General features: G+C 39.4%; 1 protein-coding gene across 1 annotated transcript in view; it reads right to left on the minus strand.

Moving 5' to 3' along the window:
- Positions 1-16066, minus strand: part of LOC101862585 (vesicle-fusing ATPase) — a 40332-nt gene extending 24266 nt beyond the window's left edge. The window contains exon 1 of the mRNA XM_005099893.3: positions 15861-16066. Within this exon, the coding sequence (XP_005099950.1) occupies positions 15861-15872 (12 nt within the window). The 5' untranslated portion in view covers positions 15873-16066. The remainder of the gene's footprint in view (positions 1-15860) is intronic.
- Between the last annotated feature and the right edge of the window lie 863 nt (positions 16067-16929).

Consider the following 16929-nt stretch of genomic DNA (forward strand, 5'->3'; position numbering starts at 1 on the left):
TATATATATATATATTTACCTAGCTATCTATTAATCGAAAGATTAACCATTCTCTTACGCCTTGGTTTCTAGGATTCACACACAAGCCAGCAGTTGCGGCAGGAATATAAATGAATGCTCGAGCATCCCTTTCAGTCAGACTAATTCAGGAAAGTGAAAGTTACAGCAAAAATATGCAACCCTACAAAGCTTTAAAAAAAAAGAAAGAAAAAACTTAACAAAAGCCGAGCGCTTGGTCCAGTGGCAAAAGTAAAAATAAAGGAAGAACGCACAACAACAACGACAACAACAACAACAACAACAACAGAAAAAAGGACAGAGATGATAAGAATAAAAAACGTGTTTTTACGCCCCCACCGACACAATGATATAAGCTGATTATTTAATTAAGAGTCCGGACCAACTCGTACTGAGAAGGATTTAGCATCCCAGCAGAAAGACCGAGATATTCAATAAAGATTCTCCTCAGGAACTGAACTAGGGTCTCCTACGTGCGACAGCAAAGTACCTACCACTACCAACGACACCACAGACGCCGGTACAGACACAAATTCAATAGATGAATAACCTAACTTCCAGGTACGTCTAAGCAGGGGCGCAGTGTGTATAAGACAAATTATATGGAACTGAACAAAAGGGAGAAAATGAGTAGATTATTATCATTGAACGATGAATGAACAAACAAACAGAAAGTATCGACCAGCTCAATCTTCATTACTAATAGACTAATACTATACACCTAATAGATCTAATATCACTATTAGGCCCTTCCATCATGTATACAAAACAACGGATGCAGCCATCTATTAAGAAATTAGGAACTGGCCATTGGAGGAGCATGAATAAAACATTGAGGGCGTGTGGATAGAGAAACAGGAGGTATCGATGTGCTATGTCTTCGTTCACTCGCTACCTTAGAATTGCCAAATTCTAGCTAACAATTTTGGCCGTTTTGAGTTACTGAGCTCATGCAGTCAGAAACCTAACGCTCTATCTGCTCTATCAAAATTGTAAGATTATTTGGAATCGTTACCAAGATATTCAAAGAATTGCATTCGAGACAGCTTGACATGGGGAACACAAAGGTTTTAACGTCAAATTTCTCAAAGCTGGGCGCTGAGCAGATAGAGCTTTAAAATTCTACGGTAGCGTGCTGTCATCATTGTTACTAGCATGTTCTCACTGCAGGGCTATTCCATGGCAACTGGCGGGACAGAAAAATACATTTGTCTCGTCAGCTACCGAAACTAAACACGTCACAGACTTTGCACAAAGCACCTTTTTTATGACTACATTTAATATGATTCTTAATATAATGTCTTCCAAAAGTTCTGATCATTTAAAGTTGAAATACCCCCAGGGGAGGCGCCACTGACTGAAGTGTCTTTAGGCTATTCCCAAAGGGGGGACATTTCTCGTTCTAATGCACAATAGAATTGTAAATGGGCTGATTCAACAATGAATGCTCATAAATGTGCCTGAACCACAACAGGGAACTGCTGCCTTTTCTTTCCTAATCCTTACTATCGTCATTTTCCTCTTCTTCTTTTATTTTGTATGTTAGTCATTCTTGTGACCCGCTATTTCCAGGGTGCCTTGATAGTCGAAGCAGACTTCGTGCTGTTGAAGCTAGAGAAGTGAGCAGAGTAAGTCCGATTCCCTGAAAGGACTTCTCTGTTAACATCCACCCCTTGGCGCTCATATGACCTTATGCAATTGCGAGCGCCGTAAAACCTCTACCAAAACAAACAATAAAGTTGAAATAAATAAACTGATATTGAATTACAGTGTTTATCGTGGTAAGAAAATGTAGTCCACATGTCCCGTCAGTTACCGAGGAATGGCCCGGCAATGGGGGCAGCATCAATTAACTCACCGTCTGGTCCTTCCACAACTCTTAAAGACGACCTGTTTTCGGAACTCTTTTAACTAAAAAAAAAAAAAAGAAGCATAACGTGGCCTTACTTATCCATACAGATTCTTCAATTCTGTTACCTGTATCAGAAGCTTAAAAAAGGTAGGTAACAACACGCATACTATGAAACATGCACATTCGTGTTTCTGATGTGTGTATTGTGGCTAGAAATTACTAGAAACGTGCCGCAAAATTGTCTTTGGTTTGCTGCTGTAGATCGCACGGATACAATACGTGAACTATGTGACAGCTACATCCCTATAGAGTTAAAGAAATGAGGATTTGGCCACTGGTGGAACATGAATAAACCATTGAACAGTCCGTGGACACCGAGATACATGTAGTATTAGGTATCGACCTGCTATGTCGTCCTTATACTGCCGTCCCAATTACATTATACATTGAATTGACTGTTATAGATGCAGCATCTATAAAAGAAATGCGGAGCAGACCATTGGAGGAGGATGAATACAAAACTTAGGGTGTGTGGACAGACAGAAAGGACGTATAGGCCCCCTATTTTTTTCTTTATTATACCAAAATGTACTGAATTTATTGCAGTGGATGCAACATCTATTAAAGAAATGCGGAACCGAACACTGATGGCACATGAATAAAATACGTAAGGCATGTGGACAAGCAAACAGGATGTGTCGATCCCCTGTCTTTAAATTTATACATGTACTTTCGTCATTATCACCATCATGTATGGAATTTATTGCAGTGGATGCAGCACCCGTTAAAGAAATGCAGAAGTGAACATTGGTGGCACATGAATTACCATTGAAAGCGTTTGGACAGACAGACAGACAGACAGACAGACAGACAGACAGACAGACAGACAGACAGACAGACAGACAGACAGACAGACAGACAGACAGACAGGAAGTTTAGTTTTAGTAAGTTTTGCGGCACTTGCAACACAATAAGGTCATATAAGTGCCGAAGAATAGAGGTGTTACAAGAGAATATATATATATATATTGGTGGAATCAGGCTCTCGTCAAAATAATCAAAGTGAAGAAACTTGCATTTTCCGCAGGTTTGTGAATTTTTATTACATTTTTGGTTTTTGGCTCAACACCTTTCATGCCCATTAAAGAACTCATTTCTGCATGGATTTTTCTGAAAAACGTTGATTAAAGACACAGAAAATGTTAATTTTCAGTTACCATGGATTCTTAACCTAAGAAAATAACTAACCTTTAGCGGCCATTTTCTCACTAATTTTACCTCTGAAAACAGGTGACCCCATCTCCTTCTTTCGGAATTATCTCGACTTGTATTCAAGATAAAAGGATACTTTTTTCGTCCAAATAAAAACAAGTGAACAAGCTTTAAGATGGTACTAATAACTCTACATGCCCAAAAAGTGACGAGAGCCTGATTCCACCACGCTGCCTCACATATGTTTTAATAGGAAAGAAGAAGCAAACCACACCAGAGCGCCAGCCAACCATCCACTCAAAACAGGAAGGCATCGACCCGTTATGTCTTCGTTATATTGCCGTCACAAACACCATCATGTATTGAATTTATTGCAATGGATGCAGTGACTAATAAAGAACCACGGAATTAAATATTGGTGAAACATGAATAAACCATTGAAAGTGTTTGGACAGACAAATAGGATCCCAGTTTAGTAAGAGTTTTACGACACTTGCAACACAAAAGGGTCATATAAGTGCCGAAGAACAGATTATGTGTTACAAGAGAGTAACATACACACAAAAAGGAGAAGAAGAGATAAGGACGACAGATTTTATATAGCGAAGAAGGAGCAAACCACACCAGAGCACCCGCTAACCACCCACAAATAGGATCCACTCAGCCTTTGTTAGAGGCCTATGGCGTCACTGTTACCCTCATGTTCTGACTGCAAAGATAATAAATATTATACGCCTCCTTTGACATGATTTAGGAGAAAGGCTGTCCTAACCCAACCTGAAAGGGTCAGCCTGAGCTGAAAGGCATGCAACATCACAGCAGACAGATGGAGATACTCATTACAAACACTTCCCCACACGGAAATCGAAATCGAACCCATGCTTTACGTATGCAATGGTGAAGGGTCTTACAATCACACCACTGACTGCCGTTTACTATTATGTCAAAAACATAGCAGTTTGTAGAATTAAGTAATAAAACGAGACTTCAACTTCAATAGTCTTTCTTACGAAATTTGTTTCACAAATGGCAGACACAAAAGTACATGTACATAAATCAAACAAAACAACAACAACATTATTAATAATAATAATAATAGTTCGTCCACCAGTGTCTGATGATGACCAATGTATCTGCACAGGAGAATATTTCTTAAAGAGAAATAGAAAAAATAAGAAGATAATAATATATGGCTTTTGCTATGGCCAAAGAGATTAATTTTGGCGGCGAAGGGTTCGGCACATTTTGAGCAATTACACGGGATACAAATCAAACAATACATGCAAGAGAAGTATCAAACAAATGAACTCATACAAGTACAGGATATCTTCTCCGAAGTTTTCTAAGATACGGTCTGGTTCTATGAGCTTCATAGGCACTAAAATAACAAAAAAACTAACTTTTATAGTTGCTCACTTTACTCATCTGCAGAGATCAAATGACGAAATACACAAAGAACAACCAAGGCTTTTATCACGTAAATCTATTCACAATACGAACTTTGCCAGCAGAGCCATATTAATCTCCTATGACCAAAGGTTTTGAGAAGACGGTGCTTAGTGGCTGACATGAATTCCCATATTCATTCCCGTTCTAAACTCCTTCTTACTGCTATCTTTCAGAAAAACCTAGAAACAACATGTCCCAATAATGTACACTTAAACCAGTGTCAAAGGTCAACTGTCGTTGGACCAGTGAATAATTCATCTTTGGGCTTGAGAATTATTCAAACGTACACAATATATCTTTTGTCATACCATTTTTTTTTCTCTCCAAACATTGATTCATCTGAATAATTTGTAAATTCAACAGGAATTCACTTGTATAAAACAGTGAAAAAAGGTGAAAGTGCATACAAGGAAGGGTTAACTCAATTACCCTGAGTAGACGATGGGAGTGTCCAGTGAAACATGCCCGGTCCCTGAGTGGACGGTCGCAACGTCCAACCAGATCGCACAGTGCAGGAAGCATTAGTGCTAATGCAATCTCTTACGAATGCAAGTAAACTTATTTCGACTCGGAAGCGTAAGATAAATATATAAACTATGTCCTCTTTCACTTGAACATTGTCCCCCCTAAAACCACACAACGGTGGTGTGTTTTGGCGTCGATGGAAAGTCATGAATAACAAATGAATGACCCCGAAAAGAGACATAATATTACTTTACTATGTATATTACTCTTTCTATTTATTGTTTTTATTGTTTTTTGTTTGTTTTTGTAAAGTGTTTTGCGGCGCTCGCAATTGCATAGGTCATATGAGCGCGCGGGACACTCCTAATATTTTCAGTTGGTAGGAAATTTTGAATTTTGCCCGGGTGGCGGCCGAAGCCTACTCTTATCGATTTTAGACCACCAAGGGATCTTTAACGTGCGCAACTTGCACACGGGCCCTCCGAGATTTTTCGCCCTTGTCCGAGAAGGCTAGGTGTAGACCTTTCCTACCAGAAGGTCAGAGGTGTGGCAGAAAGACAGCAGTAAGGAGGAGCCAAGGAGTAGCAGTAGAAAGGCTGCAGAAAGAGTCAGGAGCCCAGAGGAGGGGGCAAAGGAGGTGAGGGGGTGGGGGCAGAAAGTGGAAATGAAAGCAGACAACAGAATATTGCTAGAGAGCAGGAAAGGAGGTGAAAGGAGACAATTTTAGAGAAGAAAATTTTTCGGTCGCTACCCAGATTCGAACCCGGGACCTTTGAAAGGGAGGGACACACCTTAACCTCTAGGCCACGAGAGCCCCCTTTTATTGTTTTACTTTATTACATTTATTAACTTTTCTTTTCTCCTCTTTCCATCGACAACCTTTCTTTGACCTGGGGTTGGAACGGGTATTGGTGGGGTGGAAAGCAGAGGTTCATTGTCAGCACTGTACTGGACGTGACTTTACGTAGGGAATACCCAGCTACATACATGTATTAAGCATGCACTTATCGGAGAGCCCTATGACTGCGGAGAAGGTGCAGAGACCATTTGTGTCTTGCTTGTTGACAACATTAACCCTCTTGGATCTGCCATGCCTTCCCCTGCCCCCATCTCTCGGATGAGAGGACTTGGTTGCTCTGGGAAGGGGGGGGGGGAATCTTGCTTCCAATTGGTATTATTATTACTATTAGTATTATTATTATTATATTATAATTTTTGTATTTCAGCAACACACAGCAACTATGCTCTTAATAGTGTCTTTCTCTTCTTTATCTCCTCAAACAACTTGAATAACTTCTCAATATAATACAACAGACACCAACATACCCATTCATATTTCTTACAATCTCTCTGTAATGGAGTTGGGTTTTTGTTTGTGGCATTGCACCTACAGCCACTGCTTTATCTCCTACCCCAGGATGGAAGGAAAATCACAGAACCACCAGTTTTAGATGCTATTCACTTGGACATTGTTTTAGCCATTTTATGAACATTTTGCGTGCACACCCTGTTACGTATTTCACGAAATTTGAAAAAAAATTCCATCACAATGTGGAAAATAATAATTCCAGGGTTAAAAACATGACCCAGACTAAGTTTCCCAGCCACATGTCTAAGCAAAAAGGACAAAAGGTGTCGCATTCGACCATCTCCATAGACTTTACATTCTCATAAACACGAGAAACATCAAAATAACAACAATGCAGGTCTACACATGGGGCTCGCCATCAAAAGCCAGCTGTTCTCAGAAAAACAGAAATATATGGCACTTGCAATACAATTAGGTCATATAAGTGCAAATGGTTAGAGGTGTTTCAAGAGAGTAACAAACAAAAAACAGAAGGAGGAGAGATAAGGACGATAGATGTTTGATCAGAAAGAAGGAGCAAACCACACTAAGTACATACACTGCTTTAAAAAAACAACACCTATTAGCTTGTTTTCACTGAAGTGGCACTATTTTGAATCCTGTATTTGAGAAAATTTTAGTCATGATATTCCAAGTCTTATTACTTTTGGAAACTAAACCAGATCTCTGTACATTTTTGACAGAGGCAGAATAAATTTTGGGAGGTGGTTTTAGGGTAAGAAAGGGTGTATGATGGGCAGTTTGTGTACATTTTTCAGGTGTCTAAATAAAATCTGCTGGCGTTTACAGCTTCATTAACTCATTAAGATAATCAGTGCAATGAATAACAATACTCATAAGAGTTACCCGCAGACATGAGAACAATTAATCAACTCAAATTTTACTTCATCATCAAGAGCCAGATTTGTGACAGATATCGGCCAACATGGTTCTCCATACATTCCTTTGCTCAAATGAAATGCTCTTAAAAAAAAGGCTACATTATAATGTATCCTGATCCTTCCTCATCACCCATATGTTTAGGCTCTCCAAGTTGGTTGCTCTAGGTCTACCCCTGCCTTGTTTGGCTTCTTAAATTAAAAAAAACAAAAAAAACAACCAAAACTCTATTTTACTCCAAATCAAGTTACTGCTAAACTGTATAAACTACGAGATTTTTTTTTTGTATTTGAAAAATAAGGGGTACAACACAGATCCACAGTCAGATTCCTCATAACTGTTGATGTCATTGTCTTACACACCGAAGATAGTTATCTTTTTCAATAGTCATATTATATACATAGATATATCTGACTGGGAGTCATCATCTGTCTGGTTCAGCAGCAAAATTGTAAAAGATGTTGCACCCTCATGGACCTGGCCACGACAAGTAACTCATTATTTGTTGTAATAATAATAATAATAGATAGCACTTGTATAGCGCAAATCCACACTCAACAGCAAGCTCTATGCGCTTCACAATCTATAATAGTATACTATTACCCCAGCAGACCTGAGAGCATTCTGAAACAACTTCAACTTCCTGGGAAGCATACAGTGCAAGCAGCCATTTATAGGCACTAAAACAGGAACATACTGACAAGTTCTTTCGCTGTCTATGACCGGGTACCCATTCCTACCTGGGTGAAGTGAGGAAAATTCGTGTAAAGTGCCTTTCCCACGGACACAATGTCGGGTCTGCGGCTCGAACCCCCTACGCCGCAACATCACGATTACGAGTCCGGTTGCCTAACCACTTGGGCCACTGAAGCCACAAATGGTACAAATTCCAAATTTCATCACACCCATTTTTACTTATTAATCTGCTTGCGATAGAGTAATCGGGAGTTATATCCCTGTTACTGGCATAAAAAATTAAATAATAAGGTTTATCATCCATTACCAGCGATAAAGGTTTGCAAAGCATCAGTGGTTACTAGCGGTATAGGTTTTTATGGGTTAATATGAATGAGGCAAGCCATTACAAAAATGCCCAATTTAACCACTTTAACGCAGGAAAGAGTTTTATTTGAAAATCAGAATTGGTGTGAAGTTTGCCTAAAATCCAAATACATCATCTGTATATTAATTTGCTAATAGAGCAAAATATCGTCATAATATTTAATGTGAATAAACATTTTAACAAATGAAAGGATATAGTTTTAGAATATTTGTCATTTTTAATTGTAAAGTAAAAAACTTAAAGTGAACCCCCCCCCCAAAAAAAAACCCCAAAGCAGTCAGAATGGTCGGAAACAAAATTTCTCTTTGCTGTTCTAGTTAGGGCCATTAATATCCTCTTCAGAATCACTCATCATGCACCCAAAAAAAATTCTTGCAAGGAAAACAAACACACCAGTCAATTGTATTCATCTACTAGCTTCCCATATTCTTTGTGTGAATTTGGCCAAAATGTAGTACAATATTGTATCAGTTGAGAGCATCTATAATCCATAGGTGGACTCACTACAGTCTAGGGGGCAAAAACATTATAATATAACAATATTAACTTAGACTCATAGCGGTTAAAGGCACTAGGAGATAGTGATTAATCATAAAATATTGATGGGAAGGGAGTTCACAACAACGAATATGTTGTGCTCAGCTCTGAATGAGTTAACAACCTGACTTACACTGACATATCTTTATAGTCATAGTAAGTATGACCATAGTCTATAGTCACAGTGACTCTACAATTTACAATTATAAAAATAATTAATATACAGTCAAACCTGTGTAAGACGGCCATCCATTGTCAAGGAGAAAAGTGGCCGTATAAGACAGGTGGCCGTCTTAGGCAGGACTGATAAAGATAAAGAAGATAAACCATTCCCATCTGAGGTCCCAATCGAAAGTAGCTCCATTGTTGTTGTCTTTTTTGATGTTGTTGTTGTCGGTTTGTATTTCATTTGTTATTTTTATTTTGTCGCTGATTTTGCACAATGGTGACAATAAAACGAAATGTATCAGACACGGAAGACTGAGTGCCATGTTAAAACAAACACATGGGTCGCCACCACTCGGAGAACGAGGGACGCTTCTGTAACAAGTTCATGTTGACGTCCTTTGTTACTTTGTTACAGACTGGGTAAACAGTGACCACTCATCTCACTTACGATTTGTGTATGAGTTCTGGGCGGGGCTTATGGTTTATGAGGGATCACACGCTTACCTATAGCGCTTACCTCACCAGCAGCTGAAAATTGGTAGCTATTGGTCAACAGTGGGAGGGGCCTATGCAACATGATCGGTTGGAGGGACTACCTAACAACAACGACAGGTGATTGAATTATGACGGCTCGCCCACAACGCCAGGGACCAATGCACAATTCATGACAAAACGTAATGGAGTCACTAAGGTGACCGTCTAAGACAGGTATTATTGCTTAGTATGATAGGGGTTGTGTGTTAAATTATGGTGGCCGCAGCCGCGTTGGACAGGTGCCCGTTTTACACAGTTAAATTATATAGAAAAAACGCAAGGGGGTAAATGGAACGTGGCCGTTTGTACAGGTGACCGTCAGGGCAGGTTCGACTGTGATTATTGCGGTTTTTTTACTCATGCACCCGTCTCATGTACACATTTTATATACTTTTTGTAGTAGTATTTTTCATGCTGAATATGGCCTTCATTTTTGCAGCAAATCAATAGCTATTGAGTATATATAATTGATGTTTGAAAATAGTAATACAGTCCACGCCGGCTTCAACCACGGTCATCGGGAGAAAGCATAAGCATGCTTAATGCCTAAGCGTGCTTGAGTGTGAAGTAGACATAATCCAGAGAATTTCAAGTAGAATATTTCCTGTGCTATTTCCCCCTTTGTTTGTAAGTAGGCCTGTAGTGGTCCAGCAAAAGTGTGCACAGTTATATTCACCATCCATGGTAGTTTTCATTTGTTTGTGTGTTTTGTTTTGTGGTCGAATGGGAAATGAATAACTTAATTTAGACGGCCAGTCACGATACAGCACACGAGGCGTACACACTGCCTGTGCGTACCACTGCCCACAGTACCACATTCATACTACCGCCTTCATCCCCCTAAGACAGTGTATATACGGTCTTTGATCCTACCTCGCGCGTGATACCAAATCAAGATTATCAGATATAGAGAGGGGCAATAAGGAGAAATAGCAGACTGCCTCCTTTTCTCGTCTCCCCGACTCTCTTTGTATTTTTTTTTGACTGTGCGTAGCTTCGCCCTAGGCAAGATCCTATGTCCACGCGCCCGGCTGTGTGCATCTCTCTGCCTTCCTCTCTGCGCATGTGTGTGTGTCATCACTAGTGTTCTTTGAGTTTCTCTTAAAACACTCACTGCTGCAGTGTAGACTGTGTTCAAACTTTGATGGGTCATCATGAAAGTATTGACTGTCTTGTAAATGAAGCGGGCCCGAAGCCAAGGTATCATGCTTAAAGGCGTGTAATTTATATAGCAAAAATTCTGTAAAAACCGTTTAGCGTGCTTGAGTCGGAAACGTGCTTTATGCTGGTGTGCTTAAAGCCAGCACGGACAGTATTTGACTTGAATTTAACAACATGGAGGGTGTCAGGGGGCTCCCCTGACCTAAAAAGAATCTGGGGGGTTTCACCCCCTGCATTTCACAATGATTTGATGTTTTGGCACTTAGGATTTATATTACCTGAAAACAATCGATTTGCAAGGCTTTTAGTGGCCATACAACGATACATGTGTTCTACAAAAAATTATAGAAGTTTAGCCCTCAAATCATTAAGTGTGGGTGCATAGGCCTAAGTTAAAATTTACCTAAGTATTTATATAAATTTAAATGATATTAATAATTAGATTCTAACAAAAATTTAACATGATAGTGAACTGTTGTAATTTACCTCCTCCTATTCCTATCAATAACCCAAATTTAAAAAATAAGGTACGAAATTTCTCTTGAGCAGAAACGACACAAAGCCTGTGAGGTTGGTAACTTTGTTTCATACATGTAGATCTACTACGTTTCTGTCACAACGCCAAATATTAAAACTAAAACAGGTAAATTTTTACTTTCACTCCCACACACAGATGCACTGTTTCAGGGGTCAAACTGCAGTACTGTTTGCTGCCGATCACACATAAAAAGCCACTAAAACTGTCGCAAATCAATTATTTTCAAGAAAATTTCAAAGGAAGTGGTTATTCTCACCCCATATGTCATAAACCCACCCAGTTGTCACGTCAGTACATAGGTCACTGTAGATTCTTCCTTGGCTTCGTCGGCTAAGATCCCGTATTTCCCTTGCTTCCGAGCACTGGGGTCTTAGGTGGAGACTACTGTAGTAGAGAATTTTTGGTTACACTACACTTACTAGACTCTAGGAAATTACATGTAGGCCTATTTTGGTTTGCTTTGGGCGCCATGGACAACACAGTGTGACCAAAATCTGTCTTACCACTATTATAATCAATTGCAACTGAAACTGAATTTTCAATGTATATCAGCCTAACAATTTTTAGGCTACCTAAATTTTTAAAAACTTTTTGGGGGGTTTGTGCTTAAGGCTACCTTGATTCCTTGAGGATTTGTTAATGAAAAATCCAATGCACATTTCCATTTTTTTTTTGCTGGCCATTTTCATCAATTGTATATTTTGTTAAGAGCAACTTTGTCTCTACAGTTTCCAATTTCAATACTTTTCCTACTTTCCCACCTCTAGGACTGACTAACATTTGATCATATTGTCTTGCTCAAACAAGTTCTATTCATGATCACTTACTCACTAGTTGCGTCTGTTTGTTTGCTGGGTTTTTTTCAATTTCACGGACCATTTCCACCTACGTTCAGTGCGTATATTCATATGCTTTTAATACTGTTTACATTATTAGTAATAAATGGCCTAATTTGTTAAATATACTAGATATGTTATTCAATATGATGTTTTGCATTAGCACTGAAGTGCTTTAGTATATCAGCAGAAAGTACTCAAAATGTACTCATAAGTACTTTTTTAAAAAAGTACTTGTATTCAAGTTACATTTTACAGAAAAGTACTTTTACTGTACTTAAGTACATGTTTTTGATTGTACTTAAATTTGTACTTAATTGATTCCGTCCATGATTTTTTCAGGCTCCGGACAGAAATATTTTTCCCTCTGTTCAGTTTTAGACCTGGGGTGCATCTATTTAATGCATTACTGTGAAGCTCTAAGTTACTCTAATATGTATTGTCATATACCTAACTGATGGGAATAAATAGAAGAATCTGTTTATATCAATAACAATGACCTACAATCTGTTTGTATTGCATATTTTCCTTCTGACAAAAACGAATGAGAAAAAAAAATTGCGCAACAGCTCTTCGAAAATTTCGACTTACCGCATTTTCTCAGCTCTACAAGTCCTTATAATCCATAGGAATCAACACAACATTGTAGCGATATCACCCTAGCACACATTTATGAAAGAATTTCACAAATTTAGTTGAATATCTTTCTTTGAAGAGCCTTTTTATTATACCAGGCTCCGTGTTGTTTACCCTTAGATCTAGCCAACATTGCAACAACAAAACAACGAATTTTGCAAGAATTTCGCGGAGTTTTGATCGATATTGGTGCTCAGAGATTGAGGTCAGGTTTGTTTACAAGTTCTACTTCCTTTCGACAACTTAAAAAGTAGGAACTGTGTTAAAAGTGCACCTTTGTTTCGGATTTCATTGAGTCGCTCACAGCGGCTGAATGGAGGCAGTGGAAAAACTCAGAGCCGCTGTCAGCGGCCGAATGGACGGAATCAGTTAAGTACCACCTTTTTAAAAGTACTTTAACTTTAACAGCTTTGGTCCTCGCCCATTTGGTCAGAATAATTTACAACCCTTCTACCGTCTTGCAAGATCATTTATTGTCTTGTGCTTGTGTCTCGTTACGTTTGTACACACTCTCTGTTCCTTGAACCATAATTTATTGTGTCCAGGCAGAGAGTGAGAGGCCTGCCATCGTTAAGTCAGTGTGTAAACAACGAATAGTCCGGCCGGCGGCTGGTCCCACATCCCGCTCAGTAGCGGGGTAAGGAGCCTTTTTATTTACTGGAGAGGCAAAGAATGTTTTTACATTATTACTATTCGTTCCCAACCACATGCGGTAAAGCCACCATTAAGGGCCTCCAGGTGATTTTATCGGCCTGCGAGAGGTCAGGGAGGAGTCCTCGCCTCATGCCCACACCGGGGTAGGAGGATATTCTTACCAGGGGGGGGGGGGGGGGGGGTGTGAGAATAGTGAGACATGGGTTATTCTCAATAAGGGAGTGTATACAGACCCGGCAACCGGGAACAAAGTCACAATGTATACAGACCCGGTAGGGAAACTCTTTTGTGATTTCGGAAAGTTTCAGCGCCCTCTTGGCTCAGGGTCACAGAATTCTACACTAGAATTCTGTGCTCAGGGTATATCAATACAGAATTCTACACTATTCTATGGTAGACCTAGGTTCTTCTAGATCTAGACTGACAGATATAAATCATTGATCTAATTTCGAGGCTAGCCTAGATCTAGATCTAAATGAAGATTGCGGATGTCTTTTCGACGAACGATCGCTTTTCCTCCGTTTCGGAGTTGGAGGAATCACAATTTGAAGAAAAGAACAATGTTATAATTTCAATCGAGCAGTCCCCTCTCTATTTCTCTGCCCCCCTCTCTCTCTCTCTCTCTCTCTCTCTCTCTCTCTCTCTCTCTCTCTCTCTCTCTCTCTCTCTCCTCTGTCTCTGTGTATCGCTCGCATTCTCTTTTTCTTTGCTTGTCTCTGTCTTTCTTTCTCCCCACCTATTTCCCACTCTATCTTTCTCTCGTTCCCATCATGCCAACTGGGGCATGTCATAATATATATTTTGCTAGCACTTCTCTCCTCTCTCTCTCTCTTTCTCTCTCTCTTTCTCTCTCTCTTTCTCTCTCTCTTTCTCTCTCTCTCTCTCTTTCTCTCTCTCTCGCTCACACACACACACACACACACACACACACAGACACACTCCCCCACACACACTACCGGGTCTGGGCGCTGAAACTTTCCGAAATCACAAAAGAGTTCCCCTACCGGGTCTGTATACTTCGTGACTCTGTTCCCGGTTACCGGGTCTGTATACACTTCATCTCAATAAAGGTGGCCAATTTCAAATCGTGGCCAATTTCAAATCTCTAACTGTAAAATAAAATATCAATAAATTATGGGTAAAAAAAACAGGTGGCACTACTTGGATATGGTGGTCCCGACTTTTGTGACAGGGAAATATAACCTAGAGAAAATCTAGAACGATTACTTCTGGTTCTAAGTCTAAACGATTACTTTTTGATTCGCCTTTTTGATTCGCGTGCCGGAGAGATAAATCTAGATCGATCTAGATCTAGCCTTTCAAACCTAATTGCAAAAAAACATCAAATCATGGTCAAATTCAGAGAGGCATGCTCCCATGAAACACCCCATGTTTTTTTTTTTTTTAAGTCAGGGAGGAACCCCCCTTGCTTTGTGAAAAACAAGTGAAATTTTACTGCTCATTTTGTAGGCTAGATTTAGAATCTAGGCTACTGATAAAACCAAAGATAGTACATAACAAGATGGGTCACTTCTCTCTTTGAGCTAATTAAAAAAGTGTCCTCAAAATTTGGTGGCGCCCTCTTTGCAAACAGAGTTACCCTACTTGAGTTTTTAAAAATCAAAGTGAAACTAGCAAGTTTTGGGATAAATTTCGGAAGAACGCTTTTTTTAAATGGTTACGCTGACAAAAAACCTCTTCCGGAGGAAAGGGTGATGGTTTTCTTCGTTTAATTTGACTTTAGAATGAAAGGCGAGAGGTCATTAAAATAAAAAAAAAAACTAAAACTCCGCACTGAACGTACCCGAACTGCTGATGAACAGCAGTCGATCTGTGCACGCACGGAGATGCTATTCCTATTTTTCTTCTGGAAAAACGAAAGAGAGCTTCAAAACAGACTGCAGCGCCATCTGAAGCAAAGAGCATACTTCCTGCGGACACTTTTTTGGCTGAGTGGCCCATCTTGTTATTTACTATCTTTGATAAAACATAAAACATTGATACCGACTATTTGAATCAGTATCGATATTTCAGTTGCCTACTCTACGTCTACACAAAAGTCGGGACCACCATATCCAAGTAGTGCCAAAACAGGTTTTCTTTTACCCAGTGGGGCAGGCCCCCCTGGAACCCCCCGATTGGTCAAAAGCACCCCCCCTCCCCCACCCGATTGGTCTAAAGCACGTCTATCTCAATTTTATTAAGGACAATCAAATATTATTTTAAACTATTAATTTGCTACGGAAAAGAAGAGTTGACAGATTTGTAATTTATGTTCAGCCCATGGACAACTGGTAGCTAAGTGTGAGACGGGAGGGAATGTAAAAAAATACCCTAAAACAACTGCGTTATACACAGCAATTCAAGTACAACACAGTAGCCTACTAGATCTAATAACAATACAAAAATACTAAAGAGTCAACAACAAAGTAAAAGAGGCGGTGGCTCTCTTGATTCACACTCATCTGGCTCTAGAAGTCTAGACATACCTTGCTTGCCATAGCGGGAAAAATTATGGAGGAAAAGAAAGTTCTCTGTCCTGTTACGTCTTGACACTCACGTCCTTAGCTTTTGTACTTAATTCAGAAAAAAATAGAGGAGTAAAAGATTAAATGACTGTGTTTGTTGCCTCCTCCACGTCTCCAGCGATGATGGTGGCGGTGTGTCGTCAAACAATCACCAAGAGCAGATCATCGACTGTCATCGAGGACAAATTACTAGAGTTACTTCCCATGCTTGACCTGAGTCACCGAAATTGTGTACATATATTGTCTCTTGGCGATCATAGATCAGGTTATATGACGTCACAATGTCACAAACAATGGTAGATGTGTCTTTTCCAGCTTAGCAGTTTCGCTGATTCACTTTTTTTCAATGATTCCTTCTTTTTAAGAGTCCCTTCGTTCTTTATTATTTCATAGCATTGGATGTTTTTCATTTTTCAAATAATGAACTGTTTGTTTTGAGTGAAAGTCAAGAAAGGTCTTCCTCTTACATCATTACAATATCTAGATCCAATTACTGCTGGATCCCTGAGATAGAACAGCTTTTTCAGCAACTATGAAAATGACTACTGTTGGTACTTTCTGTCAAGCGATAAGTTTTTACTGAGTCCATAATTGCTTTCCTAGAAATACACGTGTACATGACGTGTAATAATAATTATATATGCCTACTACATGCATTATAATAGGCCCCTACAGTAGACGTCAACTTTAAATTAAGAATCTGTTGACTTGGGAGCACAGGACCAAAAAAAACCCGTACGTTTCTGTTTGTCTCAGACAAGACAGCGAATGGTTTCTCAATCGATTTTCAAATCCATTATACCAAGTGTTCAATTTTTTGTTGTTACACATAGGCTAAAGATTAGCACAGGAAAGAACACCGATGGCCCATCGTTAAAAAGACCTTGATCTATGCAATGTAACCGGGCTTCTATAGTGGAATGACCACTCCTTGACGTAAAGGACCAGATCTAGATCTACTTTTTTCTAATAGTATAGTGACCCACGCCTCCCTTTTTTTCTTTCTTTTTTTTTGGTAAGTGTTTTGCAT

Source organism: Aplysia californica, unplaced genomic scaffold, assembly GCF_000002075.1.
Source record: "Aplysia californica isolate F4 #8 unplaced genomic scaffold, AplCal3.0 scaffold00229, whole genome shotgun sequence".
NCBI lineage: Eukaryota > Metazoa > Mollusca > Gastropoda > Aplysiida > Aplysiidae > Aplysia > Aplysia californica.